This window comes from Hydractinia symbiolongicarpus, chromosome 2 (genome assembly GCF_029227915.1).
Source record: "Hydractinia symbiolongicarpus strain clone_291-10 chromosome 2, HSymV2.1, whole genome shotgun sequence".
In the NCBI taxonomy this organism is placed as follows: domain Eukaryota; kingdom Metazoa; phylum Cnidaria; class Hydrozoa; order Anthoathecata; family Hydractiniidae; genus Hydractinia; species Hydractinia symbiolongicarpus.
In genome coordinates this window covers 24,489,100-24,514,773 of record NC_079876.1, presented here as the reverse complement: position 1 = coordinate 24,514,773, position 25,674 = coordinate 24,489,100, and the positions used below count along the sequence as shown (strand labels likewise).

Genomic DNA, 25,674 nt, shown 5'->3' with positions numbered 1-25,674 from the left:
ATTGCTCTAGACTTATGTGGCACACTAAATATTTCTTATCGAAACAAAATTTTTGTTAAGCTACCTATGTAAGTAAACTATATTTTGGATGATCAAACTTAACAAAAGTGTAGAAAAAGAACGTTCATAGAAGAGGACCGTAATGGTGGCACAGGAGCAATAATAACTAGATTGTTTTATAAAAATGAATTATGCGGAATGAAGGCGTGTTAATGTATAGAATATTGGACGAGCTGTACCTCTCCATTTAATATAACAAGATGAATAAATGATGCAACTGTGGCAGAAAAATCAATCCGCTCGCAACTGAATGAATCTCAATGCCCAGTTAGGTAAGTTTGTGATGGTCCTGTAGTTTTGTCCTAGTGGCACGTAATTTATTGCACATTGATTGACGGATTTCGTGTAACTATTGACTTCTGCTCCAGACATTTCACAAATAAGAAAATTGTCTAAGTAATGAATCACCAGTACATTGTCATGAAAGTGATGAACAATGGATTTATTCAACATAAAGAACTGGAGTATATGTTAATAGTACAGTATATAGATCTAAAGAAATAAAACACAATATAAGTAACGAAGCACAACGATTTCATAACATACAGTGAGAAAAATTCAACATAACAAATCCACAAAAAAGTTAAACAAAAAGGGTGATAAAAGGCTGCTAAATGACCGGAAAATGTCTACAAAATAAAAATCCTGTCAACAGTAGCCTAATAAATACCATTGATCCGATTTAACAGAGCAAAGGCGAAAAGCATGTTTGATGCCAAGTTTAGCTAAGAATGCTGTGGGACCCAGATGCTAGTTTTAGCGCATCGTCAAAAGTAGAATATCGCACTGAAACTCTTATTTACATATACATTTGTTAATGCCATTCCCTCTGAGTGATGAAGGTGTAAAATAATCCTGAGCGAACCTTCATTTTTGTGGTACTGAACCTACTGATGAACAATGCAAAAGTGTAATCAGAGGGTTTAAAATTGCCCTGAGGTCTGGTCTAGCGCTAGAATTTTAGCGATTGCTTCCCACACTAGTCCTGGATTCAAGCTGGCAGATAGTAAGTTACGTGGTCTGGTAGCTGTACATAGGCCATCAAAGGCATTGCCGAAGCCGGAAGACAAACCAAATATAATAAAAGAATCTAAAGACTGACAAGGATGTTTCTTAGCTATCTTCCAAAAAAGCAACATTGGCAGGACATTGGAAAGACATGAGCAGTGGAGTTGGTTTAATGTTTACGGACAGCGGGGTATTGTAAGGCAGAACGGGAGTCATCGCAGTGTTTACATTTGCAAATCGACATTGGTTTGTGCAGTGACCCTGAAGAATCGATAAGTAGCAAAGTTGTCTGCCTGTCAAACTGTGCGGGGAGGCACAAAACCGCTGTCACTATGCATAGATAGAGATGTTGATATAGTGCGGATGGGACAATACGATACAAGATGCCCATAGTTCCGGTACTTAAACACCTGCAGTGGGGCATTCCTGCCAATTTGATAAGTTGGACACTAATGCGACTGACGGGCTGAACTTTCCTGAATCCCAAATGTAAACTCGTCGGATGATGAAGAAGTGAAGGCAAGCAAGCTGAGCTCAACGTGGCTGCAATCGAAAACCAAACCTGGGCTGGACGTGTAATAACCTGTGGAAAAATTGTTTACAACTAAAGGAATGTCAACGACATAATTTGTATTATATCTATTACCTGTCAATTAGCTTTAACTGCCGTCAGTAGCTATTCCTGTTGTCCCCCCTTGCGTCCCTCAAAGAATCGACGTATTTTCAACCTGATCAAGTGTGTAACGATAGCTGTTGAAATAATAGGCGATTTGGCAGTCCACGCCGTTTAGCAATTAAGTATATTGAATTAAACTTAAATACCTTTAACAATATAAAAAATTTACATTAATATATAACATAAAGAGATGACCGACAAAAAATTATTTTTAAAAAATACGTGATTTTAGTACTGACTATTATAATAATAACAAGAAGCCCAGGGGCTTGAGAATTGTTGCCAGCATCATGAATTGACAGATCAGTTTTGATAATCAATTTAAAAAAACTTACCCCTTAAAAAGTTTCAGGAATATTGATGGTGGCTGTTAGGTTGATAGTGTGTCATTTTAAGTGAGGGCAATGTTATTAGTGATTTAGCTGCGTAGGGTAACAACAGGCTGTTTATTGCTTTTAAAAAAAATACAATTTCGTTCTTGCAAGTGTATGCATTGCATATTTTTCATCATCTGCAATAGTAGAAATTTTAAAACCCTTTTTTTCACAAAGATTTGTGCCCTTGCATTTCTCATGCTAAAATTATTATGAATAGAAATTTAAGGTAATCTAATTTTGAGTAACTTTGCGAAGTTTTGGCCCTAACTACCAAATTATTTATAATTTGCAAAAATAAATACTAGTTAAGAATGTATTTTTCCCATTTGAGTTGTTTGTTTGGTACATAAACCAATTTCAACCTTTTCTACGATTTTGATATTGTGGATTTACATACTGAACAAAAACGGCGAGCTGGACAGAGTTTGCTTGATTTTAAAATGTGGAGCATGGAGATTTAGAAATATTGGCATGAAAAAATCCCGAAGAAATGCTGGAAGAAGGACTCTGCCAAAAAATATTAGCTGTAATAATGAATGGACGTATGAGAAAATGTTAATTTTTATAGTTAGCATTCGAAGACTTTGTGATGAGTGAAATAGCATGTGTTTAGTAACCAGCCAGGTTATAATATTGAAAAATTGTAAAGTTTGCACCTTGACGTAAACATATGGTTTATTAATAGCGTAGAGATGTTAAGTACATAAAATTCTAAGATTTTAAAAAGCTTTTTAAATATATCCTGTAAGCTTGCTACCCTACTGCTGGTAGCTAGCTAATAGTACTCCACCTCCAGTTATCTCTACACTTTAACATTACACAGATATTTTAAAAACTACATTTTAGTACCAATAAAAAAATTAAGATGGGAACACATTGCTTTTGTTTTTTTTTCTCCAATCAAATAACATACTAGATTTCCCTTTAATCAAATAAAAAAATCTAAATCAACAAAAAACTGTCATTTTGGTATGTCACATGCATTCCTGCCCTTAAAAATTTACATAAAAGCAACTGATTCTACTAATTTTTTTTTGGTACATGGTCCTTCCTTATAGCATTTGCCCCTAGCCTTTTACTTGCAAAACTTTTAAGAACGATCAATAATGAAAGTTTATTCAGGACAAACTTTATTGATTTATGACAGTTTCTTAGGAAAATTAAGCTGAAAAATCTAAAACAATGAGTTCTTTCGGTTACTGCATATGACTGAGTATGTCCAGGGGTAAATTTAACCCAACTTTTCACTCGCAGACTTAAGTCCAATTTTTCTGGACGGAATAAAGGATTCTACCCCAAGTTAACACACATTTCAATTAGGCCTATCTGACTTATTTCAAGTATGAGAATTGCCTTTATTGTTTGCTGAACATGTATCTTTCTCAAAATTGACATGCTGTCAGCAATGGCTATTCGGTGTCCATAAAAACGCCTCAATTTAGGAACTAAGATTACTGCTCATATTTTTTGGCTCTTTTTATTACATCAATGTAAAAACCTTCCATATCAACTTTTAATGAAAAGTGTGTTTTTTTGTTGCCAACAACAAAAATCTTACCGGGATTAAACGATGTGGAATTCTTTTTAAAAATAAAAGAGTTTACCGCCTTTAAAGAACAAGCAGAGACTAATTTCTAAGTAAGGGCTTATTTGTTTTGGTCACGTTATATATTTTGATATAGGGCTTATCTAAAAAAAGAAGAGTCTTGATTGGTCATTTATATACGGTGCGGTTAGGGGATCGGTAGCTCAGTCAGGAGATCGTTCGAATCGTGCCAAACTGGTGGTGATTTCGAACCATAACATTAATTTTTAAGCACTCTAGAGTCGTCTTTGTGTTTCTTCCATGAAACAACTGCGAGGGTATTTCCCTCGAAATTATTGAGACTAATCACATGAATACAAACTCACAAGTTTAACTGGTCTTTGAAACTTATGTATGCGCTTCAGCTTTTGTGGCTAGCTACATCATTCATATTTCATGCTTAGAAGCCTAACACCATAAACAAAATCAATTGGAAGACATAACTCCTGACAAAGACTCGCTAGGAAATTTAATACTATAGCCATAAATATTTATAATAACAGTTATATATTGCATACAAGTGGTAAAGTAATACATTTAACGAGCATTAAGAAAGAGTGGCTATGTGTCTAAAAACAAACATCTTGTAGCTATATAGCTAGTTAAGCTGTCGCTGTTAAGCACAAATTTGTTATCACTCAAGCTTATATTTTTAAAATATTTTATAACATGGTGTGTTTTAAGGCAATAAATGTAAAAAAATTTAAGGAAAAAGAGTACTAAGCTTCCGAAATCACCATTTACCTTGTCAAAAAACATGCATTTTTTTTATTCACTTGCTACTTCACGACTTTATCAGCTTAGACCAGGGTTATTACGGATCCGTCCCGTCAGAATATCACAATTAATTTTGCTTAGTACTGATTGATTGTGTTTTAAGGGAAAATATTTTTTTTAAATTAATTATATTTTCAACTATGTCACATCATCAAAAAACTAATAGCTAAAAACATAAACTACACTTAAATAGTAAAAACTGTTAAAAAGTAAAGTTTACAAAATAACTCTATAGACAATTTAAAAATCATAAATATTGTTATAAAATGTTTTTATCTCACTCTTTTTTATTCAATAATGGCCTAATATTTTTTAATGGCCATGCCTGCTTTAAATTTCTTTTTACATAATCTTTCTCCTTATATAAAATTTCTATATCATTTATTTCGCTTTTCAGAATGGAAATTTTTATATAGAGAAAAAGTGCAACATAAATTATGCGTCGCACAATACTTTTATTATATACAGTAGCCGCTCATGATGCATAATTCCTTTCGTTGTGCATAACGTTGCGGGAATTTTGGATCGAAACCAAACTTACCCTTCCTTTTTGTGTTCCTGCGTGCTGCAATGAGCATTTTTACTGTTATTCTGGAATCACCTGTTTCTCTTTATTATATACAAAATCAAAACGAAGTATTCTTAAATTTAATGTTAACAAAAAATGAGAAAGTCATACGGCGACGTGCCCGCGCCGCAAGAACTGCGTTTTCAGTTTGAATTTGACTTAAGTAGATTTTACCGCGGGTTTATGAACTAGTTCGTTATATTAACAGGCTTCTTCTGTGTGTGCGTATGATGGCATTAAGAAAAGCATTCAAACCATAATACTTATTTAAGTATTACTGTGGAAAGTTTATCCGGCAAAGTAATATGATATTGAGCATGTATTTATATAATTGCAGAGGATTGAAATTCATAAAAATTAACCAATCAGAAACGAGCTGATAATTACAGTTAATTACGGTAATTAACATTTTCGGACCTAGATGTAGGTAACTACTTCTTCTGTAGGTCTGGTAACCAAATCTCAGAAAGTTGATACGAGATGCTGTTTATGTGTTTGTTACGTGCTACACTGTTGATGGTTTCTTTAATCTTCCTGGCCGTTGTTCTGGATTCTCTGTCAATCATTTTCTTCTCATCTCAATTAAACTGATGACTTCTCCTCCAGCTGTGGTCCACAATTTTGTTTTTCTTTACATCTCCGTTTCTCACTGCGCGCATATGTTCTGGTACTCGTTGCTTAAACTTTCTTTTTGTTTCGCCTATATACACTGCATCACAATCTTTGCACGGGATTTCGTAAACAACATGCTTTGTTCTTCCAGGTTAATCTTGTTATTTGGTTTAGACAAAGTGCGTCTTAGGGTGTATTTAGACGACGTCATCAAAATTCAAGTGACGCATTTTTTCATTGTTCTTCTCCTTAAATTTAAAGACTCTAGTTATATTTCCCCATGCGTTCTTGGATTCTGCTTTAATTTGGGGTTTTGGTTTTGGTTACATTATATCATTTACAAAATATAACTTGGAAATTTCTTTACAAAACATTTGTGTTCAATGCAATTAACAAATGTAACAAGTTAAAGATCAAATTTTTCACAGCACAGTAATTAAAAAATTATCTGAACAATCTGAAAACAATACAGATTTAAAATAGACATCAACTGCTTTGAAATAAGTTGTTTCTCCTACTCTCAGCCCAATCATCTTTCCGTTAAAATATAAAGAGTTTAGCCAACTCTATATTCAAAAATGTTCACAAGTGTATAAAGTCAATTCAGTTTCTTTAGCCTTTAACGTAAGCATCTAAAAAATGACAATTTTTTGTCTTTTGTGTTTTGAAATTATGCTTGAAAATATTATACGCCAAGTCATCAAGTTAGTCAGTTAAATCCTACGCCTTTTTATAACCAGACTTCACAAAACCAAAAAAATATTTTCACATTGTGCTTATGAAATATAAGAGCACTATGTTTGGTAATTGAAACATACGTTTTAGATAAACCAGATGCTCCAACTTTAAAACTCTCCTCAAAAACATCAACATCGATCTCAGTTTCAATAACACCACCAGCATACAGAGGAAATAAACCGATAACATATTATACATTACAATACCAAGGAGACGGTAAAGATATCTCCAAAAATATAACAGATCTAACAAACCTGATGTACAATATACCAGAGTTGAAACCAGCAGTAAATTATGAAGTAAGGGTACAAGCTGTGAATGTTATTGCAGCAGGAGATTTTAGTGAATTTATAAGTATAACGACAGGAGGTGCTCGTAAGTGTTGTTATTTTTTTTAAGAAATTTATGCTTTATAATTACTGCGAAAATATTTATACAACATTTTTGCATTCTTGAAATCAAGCATTGTCTGCTTTACCATAGTCTATTTGTATTGTTTCTTGTGTAGCTCCAACGATTCCACGAAAACTTCAAGAAAACATATCTCTACCGCAAGAAATTGCATTAACATGGCTAAAACCTAATCCTTCGAATGGTTTCATAATAACTTACAAATTGTGTTACATACAAGATACTAATGATGGAGTCAAAATGGAAAACTCTTTTGAGAATTGCACTAATGTTGGCAATGTTACCACATTCACATTAAAAGGGTTAGGTAAGTAGGTATTGTTTTGTAATGATATTTTAAGTGTCTTTTTGAATTTATTACGTAAAAGAAAAGAAGAAAAGAAGATATAAAGAGGGGTGGGGAAGGGTTATAAGGAAAACAAACACACTTTTAACTAAGAATCTAAAAACTGTTGCCTGTTATATTGACAGTAACCATATAGCCTTAATTAATTGAAACTCAATCAGGGCAATCAAATCTAATTCAGATTAGAGTCTTCAAACTGGTAAAATGTTTTAGAGAATTTCATCCCGGAAGAAAGCGTGTGACTGTGAAGAGATAATAAAAGTAAGGCTTGTGAGATCACACAACATAGCAACAAAACAACCGTATGTTTACCATTATCCGTCTTTATGGGTAAAAGGGCGGCATTAATATTTCTGAATATTGCGCAATGTGATTGGTTAGAACTTACGTCATAGTGGGCAATATTCCACGGTATGGCCCGCTACCATAGCAACCGTCTTTAAAGTTTGAATATGGTAGCAATAAAAGTAAATAAACACGCAAAAAGTAAACAAAACGCGAAAAATAAATGAAACTTACTTTTATATTTTCAAGAATTCTATGTTGCAGTTACAATAAAAAAATGTCATGTTTACACGATATTCAATTTAAAAAAACATACTAGTTAGTTCGAATGTACGTTCCATATGGGAATAGTTTCTATAAAGACATGGTTTCTACGCCCAGCTTGTAATGTTATATTTTTGGTCGTAAAATGCAGTATCCGGATAATAATCCATATAATAATTGTTTATTTCGGCAATACCGGAGAAAATTGACCGACGTCAAAGTATTCCCGATTTTGTGAGGGCAATACGTGACAGAGGTCAATATTTGAAGGTATTGCCCAAAATAAACAGTTATTATAGGGTTAATATTGTGTTAACTAGACTTGGCATTTTGCAATGTCATAATTATGATAAGTAGAACTCTTTTAAGTTACAAGTTATATATAAGCTTAATTCCTATGTGAGTAATCACTCTATGTACCACAAATCACAAGGGTGCTTTATAATTAAAAAAATACTTTCAATAAAATGTTAGAATTGGCTAAAAAAGTCATACTATATGGTATATAATACTAATCTTAAAAAAAGAAGAACTAAGTGAATAGAAACCAGTACAAATCAATACAATAAGATATGGTAGATTAGGTAAAAACCAGAGAAGCACCGAGAAAAAAGTAGATGCAATACAAACAGTTTTGTAATTAGCATCGTTACACAAATGTTTAAAAATATGTCACTGTTTGTCAGTAGCCAAATGCTAAGCAATACTGGTTAATAGGTGTCTCGAGTTTCACCTATATAACTGGTAATGCAGCCGGCATAAACAATTTGTTAACGAGAACACTAAGCATTTGGTATTTTTTTCTTAGTTGAAAACATGGTAGAAATCTTATAAGAGTAAAAAACGAGATTTATATATGTATGTATCATTACAATAATTACTGCGCAATTTTGTATTTTTGTTTGAGAAGCAACCGATATATGGTTGATAATGTTATCAGAGTTCATTGATTTGTTTTTTTTTTATTTCTGCTCATCATCTTTAAGGGATTACAAAGTGAGGCAGGGTGGAATTGCAAAGTGAGACAGGTCGAGGGACTATAAAATGCGAGAAGATTAGTTGTTGTTGTTGTTGGTTGTTGTAGTATATCACAAAGCGATATACTACAACAACCGTTAAGAACAAAATTATAAATATAATTATCGTCAAACTGCTTCTCTTTATACAAACGTAACAATTCTCGAGGGACGCTGGAGGCGTGCTAGCCACAAGCGCACAGGAAGGATAGTGACATGCATACATAACAGATCTATTTTAAAAAAATTAACCATTTTATAGTTACAGCACAAAGATCATATCATTTAGGTTTTTACAATGGCTGCAATGTATCAGTCAGTGCAAAAAACTCAGCTGGATTCGGTCCAAAGGCTACTTTACATCAAATATTAACGGAAGAAGGAGGTATGAATGTAGATACACAGATGTTACAATTTTATTTCCACTAAAGTTGACAAAGTTTTGTTATGTACAGCTTATCGACAAGATTTTTGTGTTTTAATTTCAGTTCCAACAAAGCCACTACAATTTGGCCATGATATCATATCTCGACCACAAGAAATTACATTATCATGGAAAAAACCTATCCCTTCAAATGGTTTCATAACAAATTACATATTGTGTTACATACAAGATACTAATGATGGTATTAAAGTTAAAAACTCTATTGAGAATTGCACTGATGTTGGTACTGTCACAATATTCACATTAAAAGGATTAGGTAAATATGCATTACAATGTTATGTAATGTATTTACAGTTTTATTTAGTTTGAAATAGTTAAACCTGTGGTAAGATACTCTGCGTTGGGTCATTTGTGGTGGGCACAACAATTGTGATAAGGCTTTCCAACTTGTTTATGTATCATAACTGACACCTTTATAAGTGATTCCGAATTTTTTTGGATAGGATTATACAACGGCTACAATGTATCAGTTCGTGCAAGAAACTCAGCTGCTTTTGGTCCAAATGCTAGTCAACATCAAATAGTAACATTGGAAGGAGGTTTGTCCGTAATATATGATACAATAGTGATTCATATTAATATGCTTTTTAAATCGAAATTATAAAAATTTACATAACATATTCACTTACAAGGGTTTTTGACAATATTTTTTCGATTTAGTACCAAATGAGGTGCGAATTGTATCTTCAACTGCAAAAAAAAAATCTATAAGCGTGACATGGAAACGTCCAAAACATATTTATGGCATGCTGCATGGTTATACAGTAAGCATTAATTGTTTTTATTATTATTTGTCAAGTTTTATGAATTGATATGAGTACTTTTTGGATTTTTAGTTATGAGCTCCTTACTTAAAAAGGATTTTCTTTTGTTCCGTAGGTTAAATATCGTCTTTCGTCAGAAAATACAGAAAATGATGTCAACGAGTGCATGAATGTAACAAAGTTATCATGTACAGTCAACAACTTGCAGCCATTTCGTAATTACACGGTGATAATAACAGTTTTCAACAGATTGTTTTCGAGAAAGACAAGTATTACAAGGCAAACACTTCCTGACGGTAAGACCTGTTTAAGTTTGGTAAAAATGAATAATATTATCTGCAAATTTGCCTTATCGTTTTAAAAATCCAGTACAAAAAGAAGATATTTATAAAGAAGTTTCTTTTTATAAAAACAAGTAACTGCGGTCGGTTTTTGGTCACACGAATGTTTTAACTTTTTGAACTTCTGTGCATTTACAATAATGAAAACATCATGCATTTGAATTTGTGTGCGTACATAAAAGAAGTTTTAAAATGCGATATTTCGGGTCGTCTGTCAAAAATTTCTTTACCAATCTTTACAATTTTATACACATACATCTTGCATATCTTCTGCACGTAATGTATAGCAATGACGGACGTCTATTACCGTAAGGAAGTGACTTAATTATGATTCTCACTAGGTGGTAATTAACACTAATTAAAATTAGGATTTTTTCCTGTCTAGTAAAAACGCTGGTTAACGCCAGGGCCGACGTTTTTTAAGCGGAGAATGCTTATTGTTGAAACTAAGCCATAGTAACAGGAATCCTACACAAGTTGTTTAAAATGTATGAGACGTTTTGTGATTTTTCCTGCCCTGTCGCATAAAATTCTAGACCTTTCTGAAATAATGTTTGTCTTTAATTGCTGTTCTTTCTGCCATCTATCTCAACTACCAACATGTTTGTCCTTGTAGTTGGAGCTCTTAAGTTGTTCTTGTAAAAAAATTAAATAAAATGGTTGTTGCATTCAAAAAAATTACTCTATCTGTGGGTTACGTATTTATTCCTTGTAGCACCACCACCTCTTGATAAAGATTTGCCTGATCCACCTGCTGATAGAATTGAGGAGACTAGCTTTGCGATAAACATTTTAAAATTCAAGGAGACCAATGGTAAGTTCGTATTTGCTCATGTCATTATACTAAAGGTGTAAAGGAACCTTGCTCGACTTCAATAATGAATGGATTACACACTTGTTTCTTTTTCTCTCGTTCGTAATCTTTGCTTAGTATTAAGTTTCTGCAACGTCCAGCTGGTGGGGTTTATTCACTCTAATGTCAAAGAATAAGTTCTTTCCAGAATCTCCACAACACCTTGCCGTAAACTCAAGGCGTACTTCGTCGCATTTGCCTTTTAAATTTTAAGTTAAATGACCTGGGAATTTAGGCCAGCTCGTATTAACAATAACGTCGTCAAAATATCTTGAAGGTGTAAAACTTCAGGGGTTTTAAAATTCGCGATACCAAAATTTTTACATTTCGCGGTAATTAATTTTGTGATTTTTGCCTTGAGAAATTTTCGCAGTTATTTAGTGTTGCGAATTTCGGTTTTCCACATTTTTTTAGGGTATTTAATTTCGCGAATTTTAGATTTCCACATATTTTTTAGGTAGTTAATTCTTCATTTATTTCAAAATGGGCTACAAAACAGAGGCGAGAGAACAAGAAGAAGACAAATACTTGAAGGCTCAACATGACTTTGTTAATTTTTTTCCAGTCAAACAAACCAAATGCCCTTTTCGGTGGTGTTATTGTTAACATCATAAATATAAATAAATTATAACACTGTAGAAACACTCCTTTAATAACTAACTTTTATAAAAGAATGTAATGTAGGCGCATGCGTAAAAATCCGATAATGATGATGTTGATAAACAAATTTGTACATGACAAATCCCTATTATTCAAACTGTCCCAGCTTCTATCCATTTTTAAAAAAAAATTATTGAAAAACAAAAATTGGATAATGATAAAAGAAAATGAGTTGGTTTAGAAATGCAATTGCAAAACTTTTATCAGCACTAGTAGCAGCAATTCGTGATGCTCTTGCCGATCGACTGCAGAGCTTGCGAGATACTGTTACTGATTACTACAAAACGCAAGAGATGTGTTACAGGGTGGTTGATGAACTTCCCCACGCTCTCCAGTATGTTCCAGATCAATTCAAGACTCAGGACATGTGTATTAAAGCAGTTGAAAAGGGTCCTTGGATGATCAAGTATGTTCCCAATCATCTAAAAACACAGGAAATGTACATTAAGGCAGTTGAAGATGAGCCTCATATGATCGCGCACATTCCGGATCGATTTAAGACAAAAGAAATGTGTAACAAGACCATAGAGGGAAAGCTCTATATGCTCAAGTATGTTCCAGTACATCTAAAAGCCTATGAGATGTATCATAGAGACGTTGAGGACGACCCATCTATGATCGAGTATGTTCCGGACTGGTTTGTTACTCAGGATATGTGTAGAAGGGTTGGGTTTGAGTCTGAATTGCTCGATGCCTATTGACAGCGGAAAGCACTGAATATTCAAATTAAAAATGGATTGATGCTATTGACATGGCATCCTGATAGGGTAATAGATTAGTGCTTTTTAGAGGATAAAAAAATGATCTTGAAAAGTTATGGAAAAAATAATATATAATAAATGAGTACCAAACAGAAATCATCGTTCGAAATATTTCAAGATTACAAGCACTGGTATCTCTATCTCATTGAGGGCCATGGACCTCATGGTACAAAATGAAAGATATAGGTAGTTGATTGAAGTACTAAATGGTAGGGTTCGTTATTTGGAAGAGAAGAGGATTGAAGAATTAAAAGGTTGGGGCTCGTGATTCAGAAGAGTAATGAAACTATACGGGATCTTATATTTCTTTGTGAAACACAAGATAAAACTGAGTGAAAAATTTATTGATAAAATACTTTTTAATAAATAAAATAGCATGTTGAAATTTGAAGACAGAATTATTATATCAAAAGAATTTTACACTAATGTGACACCATATAATATCGAAGATGTGAATATTAATAACAGAGTACTGAGTGATTCAATTCCAGAAACAAAGGCAAAGACGAAAGACTTGTCATTGGCTATCATGACCAAGATGGCAAGCTATAACCGTCCTGTGAATGTACGGCCATCATTAAAAAGGGAGCATCCATAAACAAAGGTCCAACTATTACGTACAGACTTAATTGGAAGAGTGTAAATATAACTCGGTTGAAAGGCATGGCGCTTGCTACCTTAGTGAGGATGATCTCGAGCATAGCGCGGAGCACGACGAGTTTAGTGAGTGATAGCTTATATAGTTGATAACAACTATATGAATAAATGAATGCACACGCACTTCGAAAGGAGGCTAAATTAATGAAAATTCCTCGTTATTCTACAATGAGTAAAGGCGATCTTGTTGAAGCAATCTTCAAAATCAAATACAAGGACATTTCAACGCAAACGGTTGGTCCCTATTTCAAACCCTGTGTTGAAATTGCATATGAGAAAAATCTTCAAAAATCTTTACAGCAACTTACTGAAAAATCACGATGTATGGCACGTGATGGAGATCTACTAATCGATGCAAAGATAGGCGTTGTAAGTTGCGACATCAGCTAGCAACGCGATGTAGTTTTATAGGAATATTTAATAGAAGCAGAGCAACATGCAAGTAACAAGGCTGTACCAGTCACGACCGGAATAGGCCTCATCATCGCATTTATCTGGTTAAATCACTCTATCGTAATCAATCTTTTTATTTTTCAATTGTTTTAGACTCTTCCTCAAGGCTTGAAGTTCGAGATTGAACCCTCTTCTTTCAGTAAAAACTTCGCCACCAAGGGAGGTCTCCGATAGAAGGCTCGTCGTTTCATCCAGGACATTCTCTAGCTGTGGTGTCAGTTCTATCTTTTCAGTAGCAGCATCCTCGATCGCCTTATCTATTTTATTCAAAAGTTGTCGAACTACTTCCCTTTTATTGGGCGTAGTAGTATAGTTCGTAAACCCTAAGTCCTTCACCAGGCTTACTTTTAGGTTCTACTTTATTTCTTTGACTGATCTGAATCTTCCTCTATCCTTATATAACATGCGGGTTATATTTATATTCTTAAAAATAAGTCGATCCCCCTCCTCTCAAAAGTCATCATAATATCTAGCATTTAGCTTCCCTAATGTATTCTCGAAAGAAATTCGATCTTCGACAGTTTCACCCGTCCCATCTGTTCTAGTCCCAACTCGTTCCCCTGTCTTTCTTCATGCGTCGAGCTGGCTCCAGGCTGGGCAAGGTCCTCGGGTCTACTAAACCTAACATCCGTATCGTCTGAAATATTTGGTGTAAAATCGTCTACTTCATATGTTGGATTATCCATTTTATTTTAAAGAAAAACAACTAATAATAAAGTAGTAATATGTGATATATATTTGGAAAAACACTTAACCCATACGCAGAAATTAGAACGATGCAGGCGATGAAGGGGGAAATGAGGAACGTACGTGTAACTCATACACCGGATACAATCGATCAAAATCAAAGATTATATATTGACATACCAAATCTGGATAAAAACGATATAATTTTTTCCTTAAAGGTGTTACAGAACGGCTGTTGGTTTTCGACTTTAGTGACTTACACGAAAGTCGAGCTGATGGCGGCGAATAACAAAAATGGTTATTTTTCTGGCATGTATGTAATTTACAGACTCGAACATATAGATGTATCTAGAATTTTTATCTTCTCAAGCCTTGGTCATGTTTTTATCTAGAATGAGTCTTGCTGAAATATTTCTTTGTAATATACTTTTCGAAAAAAAATAATGAACCAGCGAGCAAAGTGTGCTGGTCTGCTAATTGCGCAAAACGCGTTTGCCGGATTTTTAATATGTACGCGGGATATACGGAATGTGAGCATTTTAACCGGTTAGTAGCCCCTTTAAAGTCCTGGACTTCTGTTTGATCATGAATTAACAGGGACAAACACAAAGCATACCATGGGTTCTAATGTTGGTAATAGTCTAGTGCAGAACTTGAAAATCACACCGACCGGCAACAGGATCCAAATTATCGACGATTAAACTATATATGCTGTATACAATGACCTATAGTTACCGAAATTCGATCGTGAACACACCTTGATTCAAGAAGGTATCAATCCAAATGATGGTACTATCAGGGTGCTACAGGTTAAGCCGAGCGATCATGCAGGGACTGACGAAAAAAAAGCGATTGTCGCAGCCTACGGTAATACCATCCGTATCCCTCTTGGTAAAATGTTTGAATTGACAAGAGACCTACCCTTCTACCAAACTGGCATGTGCGACAAATTCGTTCTTCATTTTGCATCTTACGATTCTTTGATCAAGGGTGCAGGTACAGCAGCTTCGGGATCTACTGCGGCAAAAGCGGCAGATGCTACCTGTAACATAGCCCTAGAGTTTGACATGGTAAATAACGAGGGTCTTGCAAGTGCCTGGTAATACAGTCATTTTATACTACCGTACGGAAAAGAGCTTAAAAGTTCTCTACTAATCTTTCTAGACCCCTCAAAGGTCAAGCCGTATAGCGGCGCTAACGAGGTATTCTACAACCCTCAGATTGAGAAAAAAAAAGATAACTGTCGAAGGTAAACCTCATCGACTGTATTCTGATGGTATGTTTCAGAGTCAGCATTTTAAACAAATTGCGAATCTCTTTGGCAGTCATGACTCAACAGTAACAATAGGGCAATTTCTGATCGAAAGGTATGCGCTTTTTCTCGACTTTTACAACCCTTGTTGGATGGTATTACTCTACATATGACCAAGAAGGCGGAAGGAACGGGAGATATTTAATGCTACATCTATTTGTTCCAAGATGCACAACTGAATATTCTCGATGGTTGATTTCATAGCGTCGAGTATTAGAGGCTTAAAGAAATGACTCACATTGACGTTGTTTAAGACCCTCATACTGCAATATTTTCAGGACCTACAAGTTGTGGGGAAACGCAACAAGCGTTAGATCTTCTAGAAGGTGAATACAAAACGCTTTTCACAACATCATTATCCTCTGTCCAACTATACAATGGAACTCCACTTACATGGAGAGATCCTCACTTTGGAAAGATGACTGTGTTTTTGATCAATCCCAAGGATTAACTTTTTGAATGGATTGATCTTAATTATTGACGATATCACAGCGGCGAGAATCTTGATAAAAAAGACTGTTTTTGCTTGAACTAGCCATCTCCGGAAGGCATCGAAAGCACTATTTGTGGCTCTGTACATAATATTATAACGCCCTACCAAAAAATCTTCGAAGGCAGAAGAAACAGCTGTTCGTTTTGTAGATCGTTAGAAATTCCAAAAGTTAGGCAGTATAGCCTTGATCGCCATATGATAGCATCAAGGACAGAAATAGAGGGTGTAGTCACCGACTACAACCTTAGTAGATCAACTCCACCGAACTGTTTGTGACAATGGATGGCGCCTTGGAGATTGTGCGTCGTTCTAGAAAACCGAAGGCGGCACAACTTACCAGGTGGCTTGTGAAAAAAGGTGCAGCTCCAAGCCCTTGAGGAAAAAGACGCAACAATTGATATCCTCGGGGATGATCTCGAAGATAGGGATGGACAGGTTGCGGAGTTACGGCAAAGACACGTATCACACTGAGCTTTTATTGATACGGTGCTATGTGTAATGGACAAGAACGATCCTCATGAGCATAGCAGGGCTGGCAGACATAACTACTATATGATTCATTGTCAGCGTAAAAGGCTCACGGCGAGAATAAACCTAGTAAGAGAACCGGAATGCGACGATCCAAATGCTGTACATGCCTGGTGTTGCTTTAAAGAAGATACCCTTGGCACTGACAATTTTTACATTACCTACTTTACACTCCCTAATGAAGGTACGCGGGAGGTTTCCGAAGAGATGTTCAACATCAATATGTTGTAAGCAGCGATAAATTTGTGATCCTTTTCAAGTCACGAAAACAGTTAAAATCTACCACTTCATGACATACCTTGGAGGTGATGCAACATCTTCCGAGACTAGCATTAATTCTTCTGCAACGAAACTACGCTCAGCAACAACACACGACTGTTTGGTTCTGTTACAATGCTATCCAATCTATATATCTTTTTGCTCCAAAAAGCGTCCGTCGCTCTGATCTCCATGCTCTTTTCCAGGTTGAAGTAGATAAAGGTATAGACCATCCTCAGGTAGCGGTTTTTTATCAGGATAAGCCTCACTTTTCGCAAGTGGTACATCCTCCAACTTGATAGCTTTTGGCGGTTTCATGCTGATCATTGCAGTCTTGGAATTGTTGAGGCCATTTACTGTAGGATACAGGCTTTTTATCATTATGCTACTTTGCTCTTCAGTGACCAACTCTTGCGCATCCGGAGGCTTAAAAAGTCCTTCCACAAGCACTTTATTGGAGGGCGCTACAAAAGCTGTAAATATATGATGATATTTGGTTGTTCCCATAAACATTTTCACATATTTTCCTTCTAACAATTTTGTTACATCTGACTTAAACTCAGCTCCATTATCGCGTTGAAAAAATGTAGGATAGCGTAGAGATCCTGCTTCATATATGTCGTTCATCCTATCCATAGCTTTTTTCGTACGTAGAGGTCTCGCTACTTTATATCTCGAAGCTACATAGATGCCTGTTAGGATATACTTGTACGTGTTCCCATAAACTTTGCTATGAGGCATATACAGTAGATCAAACTGATGCATTTCTTTCGGTTTTGTGATAGTGAAGTGTGGATAATCAATCTTTTTGGTCCTCGAATATGTTGTAGCTACAGTAATTGCCGAGATAACCAGTGTACGACTTTCTTGTTGGATAGTTCACTCTCTTTAGCGAGCAATTTAATTGTTTTTCTACCAATCCAAAGATGTTCAGGCTGATATGAAATACTGCTAAGTTTTTCTCCATCTTCTTCTGTGACAATATCTTGTTTTGAAAACGTGTGCTTTTTTGTTGTTGTTTTTTTCTTACAAGTATTCATACGCTGCATATCCCAAAATAGCTAGGAACCCTACAATGAAGGTGAGTTCACCGTTCTGTTGATGTTTGGAGGGTTTGTAAAAATCTAAAAGTTCTAGAGCTTTATCGATCGTAGCAATGTAATATTCTCGCATCCCTTCATCAAGAGCCTTCAAATCCTCCCCGGCTTGTCTCTTCAGTTCTCGTTAATGGTTATACCAGTTAATTTTTGCTTGCCTATCTCGCACACACTGAGCTTGCACAGTCTGCAATTGTTCTATGGCATTATTGTGCCTTCTTTGATCTTCTTCGCTATGTCCCGACAATTTTCTGAACAGAAAATTACTTCCGCTAAATGCTAATGCGTTTATTGCTGCACCAGCTACAAGAACTTCAATAGTTGCCATTTTTATTATATTTATTTTGGCATCAAACTACGCTTGCACCATCCTTATTTTATCGCGTTATCATCAAACAATATCACCCTCGTCATATATCCACCAAGCGTTAGACCATCTTCCAGATCCATCTTGGCTCCTGGTCTAGAAACTCCTAGCATCCTTTTTGCTCCAAGAGCGAGCAGTATAGAGTACGATACTAAGCGGACAGATTCCCATTGAGAATCTACGACTTCTTTCTGATACACTTCAGAACTCAATTGTTATATAGGTTCAAGGCATGGGAAAAACATCTTTTTTTTTTGAGGTTAAACTTTTTTTTTTGAGAAGCGCGGCTGCTTTGATTTCACAGGTTGCTGCTGCTGTTGCTTAAAAATTTTATACCAAACATCGACGCCTACTACCACGAGAGCTACCGTTACTACTGTTGTTCCTATCATAGCGCTAAAACTTGAAGAGGTACTTCCTGATGTACTTGACGAAGTACTTGCCTCAGGTACTTGACCACTTTCACCCTTGTTCTTGTGCAAGTTCTCCTTGCTCTTGCGGTTCCATTCTGCAAGTTTTTTATCAGCAGCAACTCGGTCTACATTCATAACTTTTGATTCTTTTTGTTTTTCCTCGCTCATTTATTCTTAGCAACAACGAAAGCTTTTATAGACGATGTACCTCAATAAAATTTAAATCTTACAACTTATACGGAACCTGTATTCTCAAAACACCATTTCCAATACTGTTCACGTAATTCCAACTCACTGACATGGGCTGGAGACCTACGTGCAGGCGGAGTAATTATAATTTTTCGATACATATGATAACCATGGCTGACGAACTTGTCAAAGCTTAGTATAAGACCCACTTGAGCACTAGACTTAAATTGTGCAATGCCTAAAGCATATTTTTCGCGTAATCCTAGAGCTAATTTCGATAGATTATTCCCCATTTTCTTCTTCCTCTTTTCGATCTTCTCCGTTTATATTTCTCTTGGACAGCTGAGTTTGGTTAATTGTATGAGCAGCCACCAACAGAGGAGCTAGTGATTTACCAAAGACAGAGTAAACGAGGATTCCTAAATCAGCCAATCTATCCTTGATAATCAGGTAAAGCTTCAGCACTGTCAATTTCAACAACATTACTCGCAATATTGGCATACATACTAATTGCATGCGACGAGAGTGACTTGGCAGTTTTTTCTCCTTTCTCAAGAATCTCTGAACATATGCGGAATATGCCTTTTCTGGTCTTTTTGAACAATCCTTCTATCATCGGCATCGAGCTGATGTTTTTTCTGCTGGATAAGCACCCTTTGCTTTCCGATCACCACCTTTTTTGTGAGATTTTTAAAGCCATAGAGCTTTGCTCTCAGTGCTATGAACTCGGTCATGATTTTACCACCTAGTTCATCTTTCATCAATCCGACGACTTTTTTGTTCTTTCCAATTGAAAGCGGTATATCGAAACGTTTCCCAACATAGTCCGCAATATCCTTGTAGAAATCCTCTGTGGTATATGAAGCTGTTAGCATCCATGTAGCAGAGTTGGAGCTTGCTAGCATATTTTGTACAGTCATAATTTCTACACCGATGAGATTCTTGCAGAAATGACTTGCACGAATTTAAAATTAGACTTTACTAAAAGCTTTACATATTTTACCTGGTTGGTAACTAATTTGAATTAGGATGATTTCTAACATTCTCCATTGTTCATATGCTTGAAAAAGTTCTTCTCAAAATCATTTGCAGCACCAGCCCTCAACCTCGTGTTATTATCGATATACCTCTTAAGCTAAGGACTCTGTTTTAATTCGCTTATTCCTCAGGTTTGGTAAAAGCTTTTCGACCTTGGCAATCGTCATGCACTCGGGTAAAAATGTAAGCTCGTTATGCTTAGTCTATATCAACCTCGAGCAGGTATCCATGCTTATTTTTTTTAATTGACTTTGCGATCCTTTGGAATGTAAAATAATGTACATCACTTACCCATTTAAAGCCGTATGTTAGTAAATCCTTACACATAGCTCATTCATAAATACTGTTAGCATCAAGGTACATGATATACGAAGATTTCTCATCTGGATTGTACAGATCAGCTATATACTTATTGTTAGCTTTAGCATTGCGACGAACCGCTTGTGTTATACCACCTCGAATACCTTATTCAAACATGAGTAGCATGTCAAGATCTGTGAGGAGCTCTAAGTTTATTTCGTTGCGTTTGAGTGCTGTCTTCCAAGCTAATCCAGGAGCAGTGTAAAAATGCATAGGATCTAGCTCGTACTTCTTAAGACACACATCTCGGAAACTTTCAAAGACGTCTGCTAGGAGTAGCACATTTGTAGCTAGATAGATATCATGATAATCACCTAGCATAACTTGATCACCCTCTGGTGTGATACAATTCCATACTTTTTAACATATTTATAGTCTTTGAGCGAGATATTCTTCATATTGAGCTTGCTATAAAATGCTTCCTTTGGAAGTAGTTCTAATTCTTGAAACCGTTCCCACCCATCCATGTATGCACACGGGTACACGCCCTTTTGAAGCATTATCGGAAACATATCATCCTTATTGAAGAATCGTACCATGGAATGTAAATTTAATTTTAGGTCTTCTTCCCTCAGCTGCTTTGGGGTCTCTAACTTACAATTGTTACACAAAAATGTAGCGATATAGTCATCTGATATACTCTCAAATTCTAAACACTCTTGTGTCAATTTTTACACTTTATCACACTAGAGCTCGTTCCACTAAGGTTTCATGATAGTTTATCTAGACTCGATGGCATAAATCGGAGGCTGCCGATAAATCTGAGCTCTATTTTCTTGATTACCTGCTCTCCATTCGAGTTGGTAACACCTGTTAACGCCACCTTAACGTTGACGTTAAGGCTGAAATACTTCTCAGAATTTTCAGCTATACAGCCAATATCTTTAGTATTGTATTTCTCTTCTAGTTCTCTAAAAAAAGATGCGCTTCGTACTCACTCAGGTCGTGGAAAATGATTGGGATGTGTTTTGGAATCTTATACGCTAGGTTGCAGTTGTTATGGGCTGCACCTTGGTAAATACCGTGTAGTGACAGTGATCTCGAACCTTGCGATTATGCTCAGGATCGTTGAAAGGTTTCATGCGAATGTGCCATTCTGTTGCCTCGTTGTAATCTCTCTTTAGCCCCTCTGTGAGGTCAGTCATCGGCTGCTGTGGGAATGTATCATACAACCTCTTCACCTCGTCTTCCAGATGGTCCACGAATCGCTTAACACAATCTTTGCCACGGTAAACCGTTAGTGGATTCGTAAGCAAATTTGCTAAACATGCACCAACCTGATGGCGCTTGCTTGTTCAGCTTTCTGGTCTTGGTCTCTCTACGATCTTTTATCCGGATAAGTAGACTTTCAAAATGACGACCCCCTTTAAACATTCTTTAACTTCATTTTTAAGTTTGATGATCGCCTTTTTATCGAAAATCCATTTAGGCAGTTCTATATATGAGGAACCTCTCCTAAGCTGTAGCTTATGAAAGCCTACGTACAAATGCATGATTCAATCGATGGTATATTTACTCTCTGGCATGGCTGGGTTCTTTACTTGCTTTTTTTATATATGAAAACATATCATCCAATGTGTCATCTGTATTACTACGCTAAAAAATTTCGGTCACTTCACTGTTAAATGGTTTGTCTGCCCATTCATAGACTTCTTTCCCTTCTAGGTTCTCGTCTTCTTTACCCTTTTCAAAAAGATCATGGTTAGCGTCAAGATAGTCTTCCTCAGCCTCTTCTTCAACTTCGTCGCGAAGCGTAGGTTCTCTTACAATACTACAGTGATATATTTATGATGTTAACAATGTTAATGAGGTTGTTCCAAGTTAGCATTAAAGGAGTGTTTTATAGTCTTATATTTATGATGTTAAGATATCATTGATATGCATGGATAGTCGATAGTATTTGACATTGCGAACAGCGGTGATTGTCATTGGTATACACATATGGCTTGATTGTGATGATTCATTGATTTAATGATTCGCGTAATTTTCCCAGAAGGAACCTTTGTTAATCTCTGCGCGTGTTTAATTTCTTGAATTTTCGCTAAGTCGCGAAAAAACGCTAAATTAAATACCCGAAAAAATTGTACATTTAGGGTATATCCCAATAAATCTTTCTTCTCTCAATCGAGAGGAGTTTTCCAAGGATCGCTAGTTTAATATAATAATACGTCTGAGTCTGTCAGTAATAGATAAACGTTTCTTCAAGACTTCATAATATGATTCCAATTAAGTGCAGAATATTATAACTGATGACACAAACTTTTATGAAGCGTGACATTTTTGATTCGGAAACATATTTTTATATCCTTAATATCCAGATCTCCTTATTAATATAGTGCATTTTTTTACTTTTAGATGATTGTCAACCATTAAAAATTATCATTGTTTCAGTTCTCGTAACATTAGTTATCACATTGGTTATAATTACTATCGTGTTGGCAATTTTAAAGCAGAAAGGTTAGATAAAATCGAATTTGTTCCACCTGTATAGATGTCCTGCTATGTTGGATTAATTATTTCGCGAATTCTAAAACAGACGCAAATTTTACAAAAAATATTCCTTAATTGATCCATTTTGTGTTGATTTAAAGATAAAAAATAATGTTTTACATTAGGGCTCTTCTGTATAAATTAAATTGGTTATTTCAATGTCCATTTTCGCACGGAATAAAACAATTATAGAAATTTGATTTGATTAATTCTGCAATTTACACTTTTTTGTTATTTACGTATATACATTTGACGGTTACAATTTTGAGGATCGAAATATATGCCATTGGCAAACCTTTTTATAACTGACTAGTGACAAGTATTACAAAACTCTTCTCGTCTTTATTCTTGAAAGTGTATGACTTATATAAAAGGCCTGATACATTTGTACAATATCATCGAAATATACCTTATATCAAAATAGTTTCTTAAATGTTTAAAATATGTTTAAAATAGAGTTATAATTTCTTATAATTTCTTATAATATAGATATAATATGTATAATTTCAACAACTGGCATGTGCGCCATAACATCATAATTTGCTGCATGGCTATGAGATTTGAATAAAATCAAACGAGTTTGATTTTAATAATATTGTTGGTGATCTGGTTTCGAATGCCTTTTGTTTGTGTGACAATAGATCTATTATCTGCTAGCGTTGTTGTGGCAACTATGTTATGAAATCAAATGAAATTATAACGATATTTTTCAAATTATAAGTATATTGTAGAAAAATTATAACTGTATTATAGAATATATTTCATGATATTATACAAGTGTATCTTGGCCTTAAGAGTTATTTCTAAATTCTTCAGTAAAGCTGCTTTAATTATTTAACAAATCAGTTCATTATTTGATGTCCTTTATATTTCCGTTTTTCCATGTGAATTTAGATAACGAACAATGTTAGATAATGTTTTTTCTTATTCAGGTTTGATCACTGTGAGCAAGAAACGTAATGAGAAACCACAAAACGTTGAAACAACTGACGATTATGAAGTAGCTGAAACAACTCACTATGCAGATCTTAATATTCAAGATAGCAAACCAAGTTTTTACACTGACTTGAAAACCCTAAAAGATGGTTCAAACGATTATGCAGAAATTGAATTAAACGAAACGCCGAAAAACATCTATGCTAATGTTAAAAAATAAACATATTTATTTTCTTTGTAATAATAACTGTTCTCTGTCGGGCTTGAAATCCATAACAATCAGACAAAAGGCGAAAAGACTAAAAAGTAATCCGCAGCTTAAATTTATATAGTGTTTAATCTTGCACAGCCTAAAAAATGCAGAAATATATCCAAAACTTAGCGGTGTATGCAAATGAGCCAATCAGAAGGCTGCGATATATATTCTGTTTAATCAATGTTGCTATTGCTCATTTCCAGGGTGACAAAATTTTTTACGATAGCGACAGTGAGGTTGTTTTGAAAATATGTATTTGGATGATATGATGGATTTCTTTACTTTTATTCTTGCATTTTTTTCTTATTTTTTTGCACTTTGTATTGTAATATTTCTAAGTTTTAAGGAAATAAAATTAGAAACCATTTTTACCCAATTTTAGTTGATGGGTAGCTATCGCTGTTTCCAGCTGAAAAGTGAATATAGTCAAATGCTGCAACAAAGTTTCCAAGTAGTCTTTCTTACTATGCAGTTAGGTAGATAAATATGTTACTCTAATATAAACTTACGCAAATGATGAATTTTATTGTCTGATTTAATACTAAGATGTACATTGCATGCAACAGTGTTAATTATGTTATGGTATTTTGGCTGATTTAATTTTTTGCTAAAGTTATTGTTTAAAGACATACTACCGGCTGTAGGCTGTGGTTTTTTGTTGATAAAACACGCCCTGATAAAGAGTGATTTATTAAAAGTTGGTCTTGCTTTTAATAAACTATTAAGAAACGCTCCTGTCACTAGGAAAGGCGTGTTGAACCCACGCAATTCTTGTTTCGACTGGCAGAGTAATGTTAAGTAAGTTCCTGCAGGGATCTAAGATAAAGCATTGATGCTTATTACAACTACAAAGTATATTTGTTTTAAATTTTAAAATAGATGCAAGCTTTTCCAGGCAAAATTTAGTGTTTTTTAAAATGTCGATCTTGCCTAGAGGACCCCGATTTCTTTTGCAGTTCAACGGCAAAATTGAACCCTCGTGTAACACGTTATTAGTTGTGTATACTGAATTATCTTATTTTAATTAATACTGACTGGGCATTTCCAACATGAAAACTAGAACACGTATATGACAGCTGAATTTTGTTCAAATGGGTATACCATACAATTTAGAAGAGCCCTACACGAATTGGAGGTATAGTTTACCTGTGCTAAGTTCTCAATTTTGCTTCGCTATCAATTAACTTAAACTTTTACAGGAAATGATTCCGAAATATAAAAAAAGCTGGGCGATTGTTTTTGCTATTATTTAGTTAATTTTTTAAAAAAGACACCACGTCTGAAAGGGTTCGTCGCTGTAAGCACTGGATGCGCGACAAAGCAATTTTGCAACAAGTCACTATGTCATAAAGCTGTCTGATAAAATAAAGTTTTTTTGAACCAGCTAAAAATAATTTTTAAATTTTGCTTAGAAACATACAAGTTTATTTCACATAAAGCCAGGCAAAGCAAAACCGATAATTTTATAATCTTTTTAACGGTTATAATTACTTTTTTTAAAGCTAGTTATGTAGCATTTTCACCAATTATAGCTCCTCGTGCTGCCTTTTTTTCCTTGTCAAAACAAAATTTCACTTTATTGATATTTCATTT

At 35.0% G+C, this 25,674-nt stretch overlaps 1 protein-coding gene across 1 annotated transcript; it reads left to right on the top strand.

The window, feature by feature from the left end:
* The first annotated feature begins 222 nt into the window (after window positions 1-222).
* Window positions 223-24,452, top strand: LOC130630298 (protein sidekick-2-like). The gene is made up of 11 exons (XM_057443746.1): window positions 223-332; window positions 6,489-6,776; window positions 6,910-7,119; window positions 9,013-9,108; window positions 9,212-9,424; window positions 9,612-9,707; window positions 9,829-9,932; window positions 10,048-10,228; window positions 10,989-11,087; window positions 22,755-22,856; window positions 23,822-24,452. The coding sequence occupies exons 1-11, from the start codon at window positions 311-313 to the stop codon at window positions 24,043-24,045; spliced, it is 1,635 nt and encodes a 544-aa protein (XP_057299729.1). The 5' UTR covers window positions 223-310; the 3' UTR covers window positions 24,046-24,452.
* The last annotated feature ends 1,222 nt before the right edge of the window (window positions 24,453-25,674 follow it).

Coding starts and splice junctions, on each gene's coding strand:
- LOC130630298 (XM_057443746.1), top strand. CDS start 311: ATGAATCTCAATGCCCAGTTAG. Junction 333..6,488: donor GAATCTCAATGCCCAGTTAG/GTAAGTTTGTGA, acceptor CATACGTTTTAG/ATAAACCAGATGCTCCAACT. Junction 22,857..23,821: donor GGCAATTTTAAAGCAGAAAG/GTTAGATAAAAT, acceptor TTTCTTATTCAG/GTTTGATCACTGTGAGCAAG.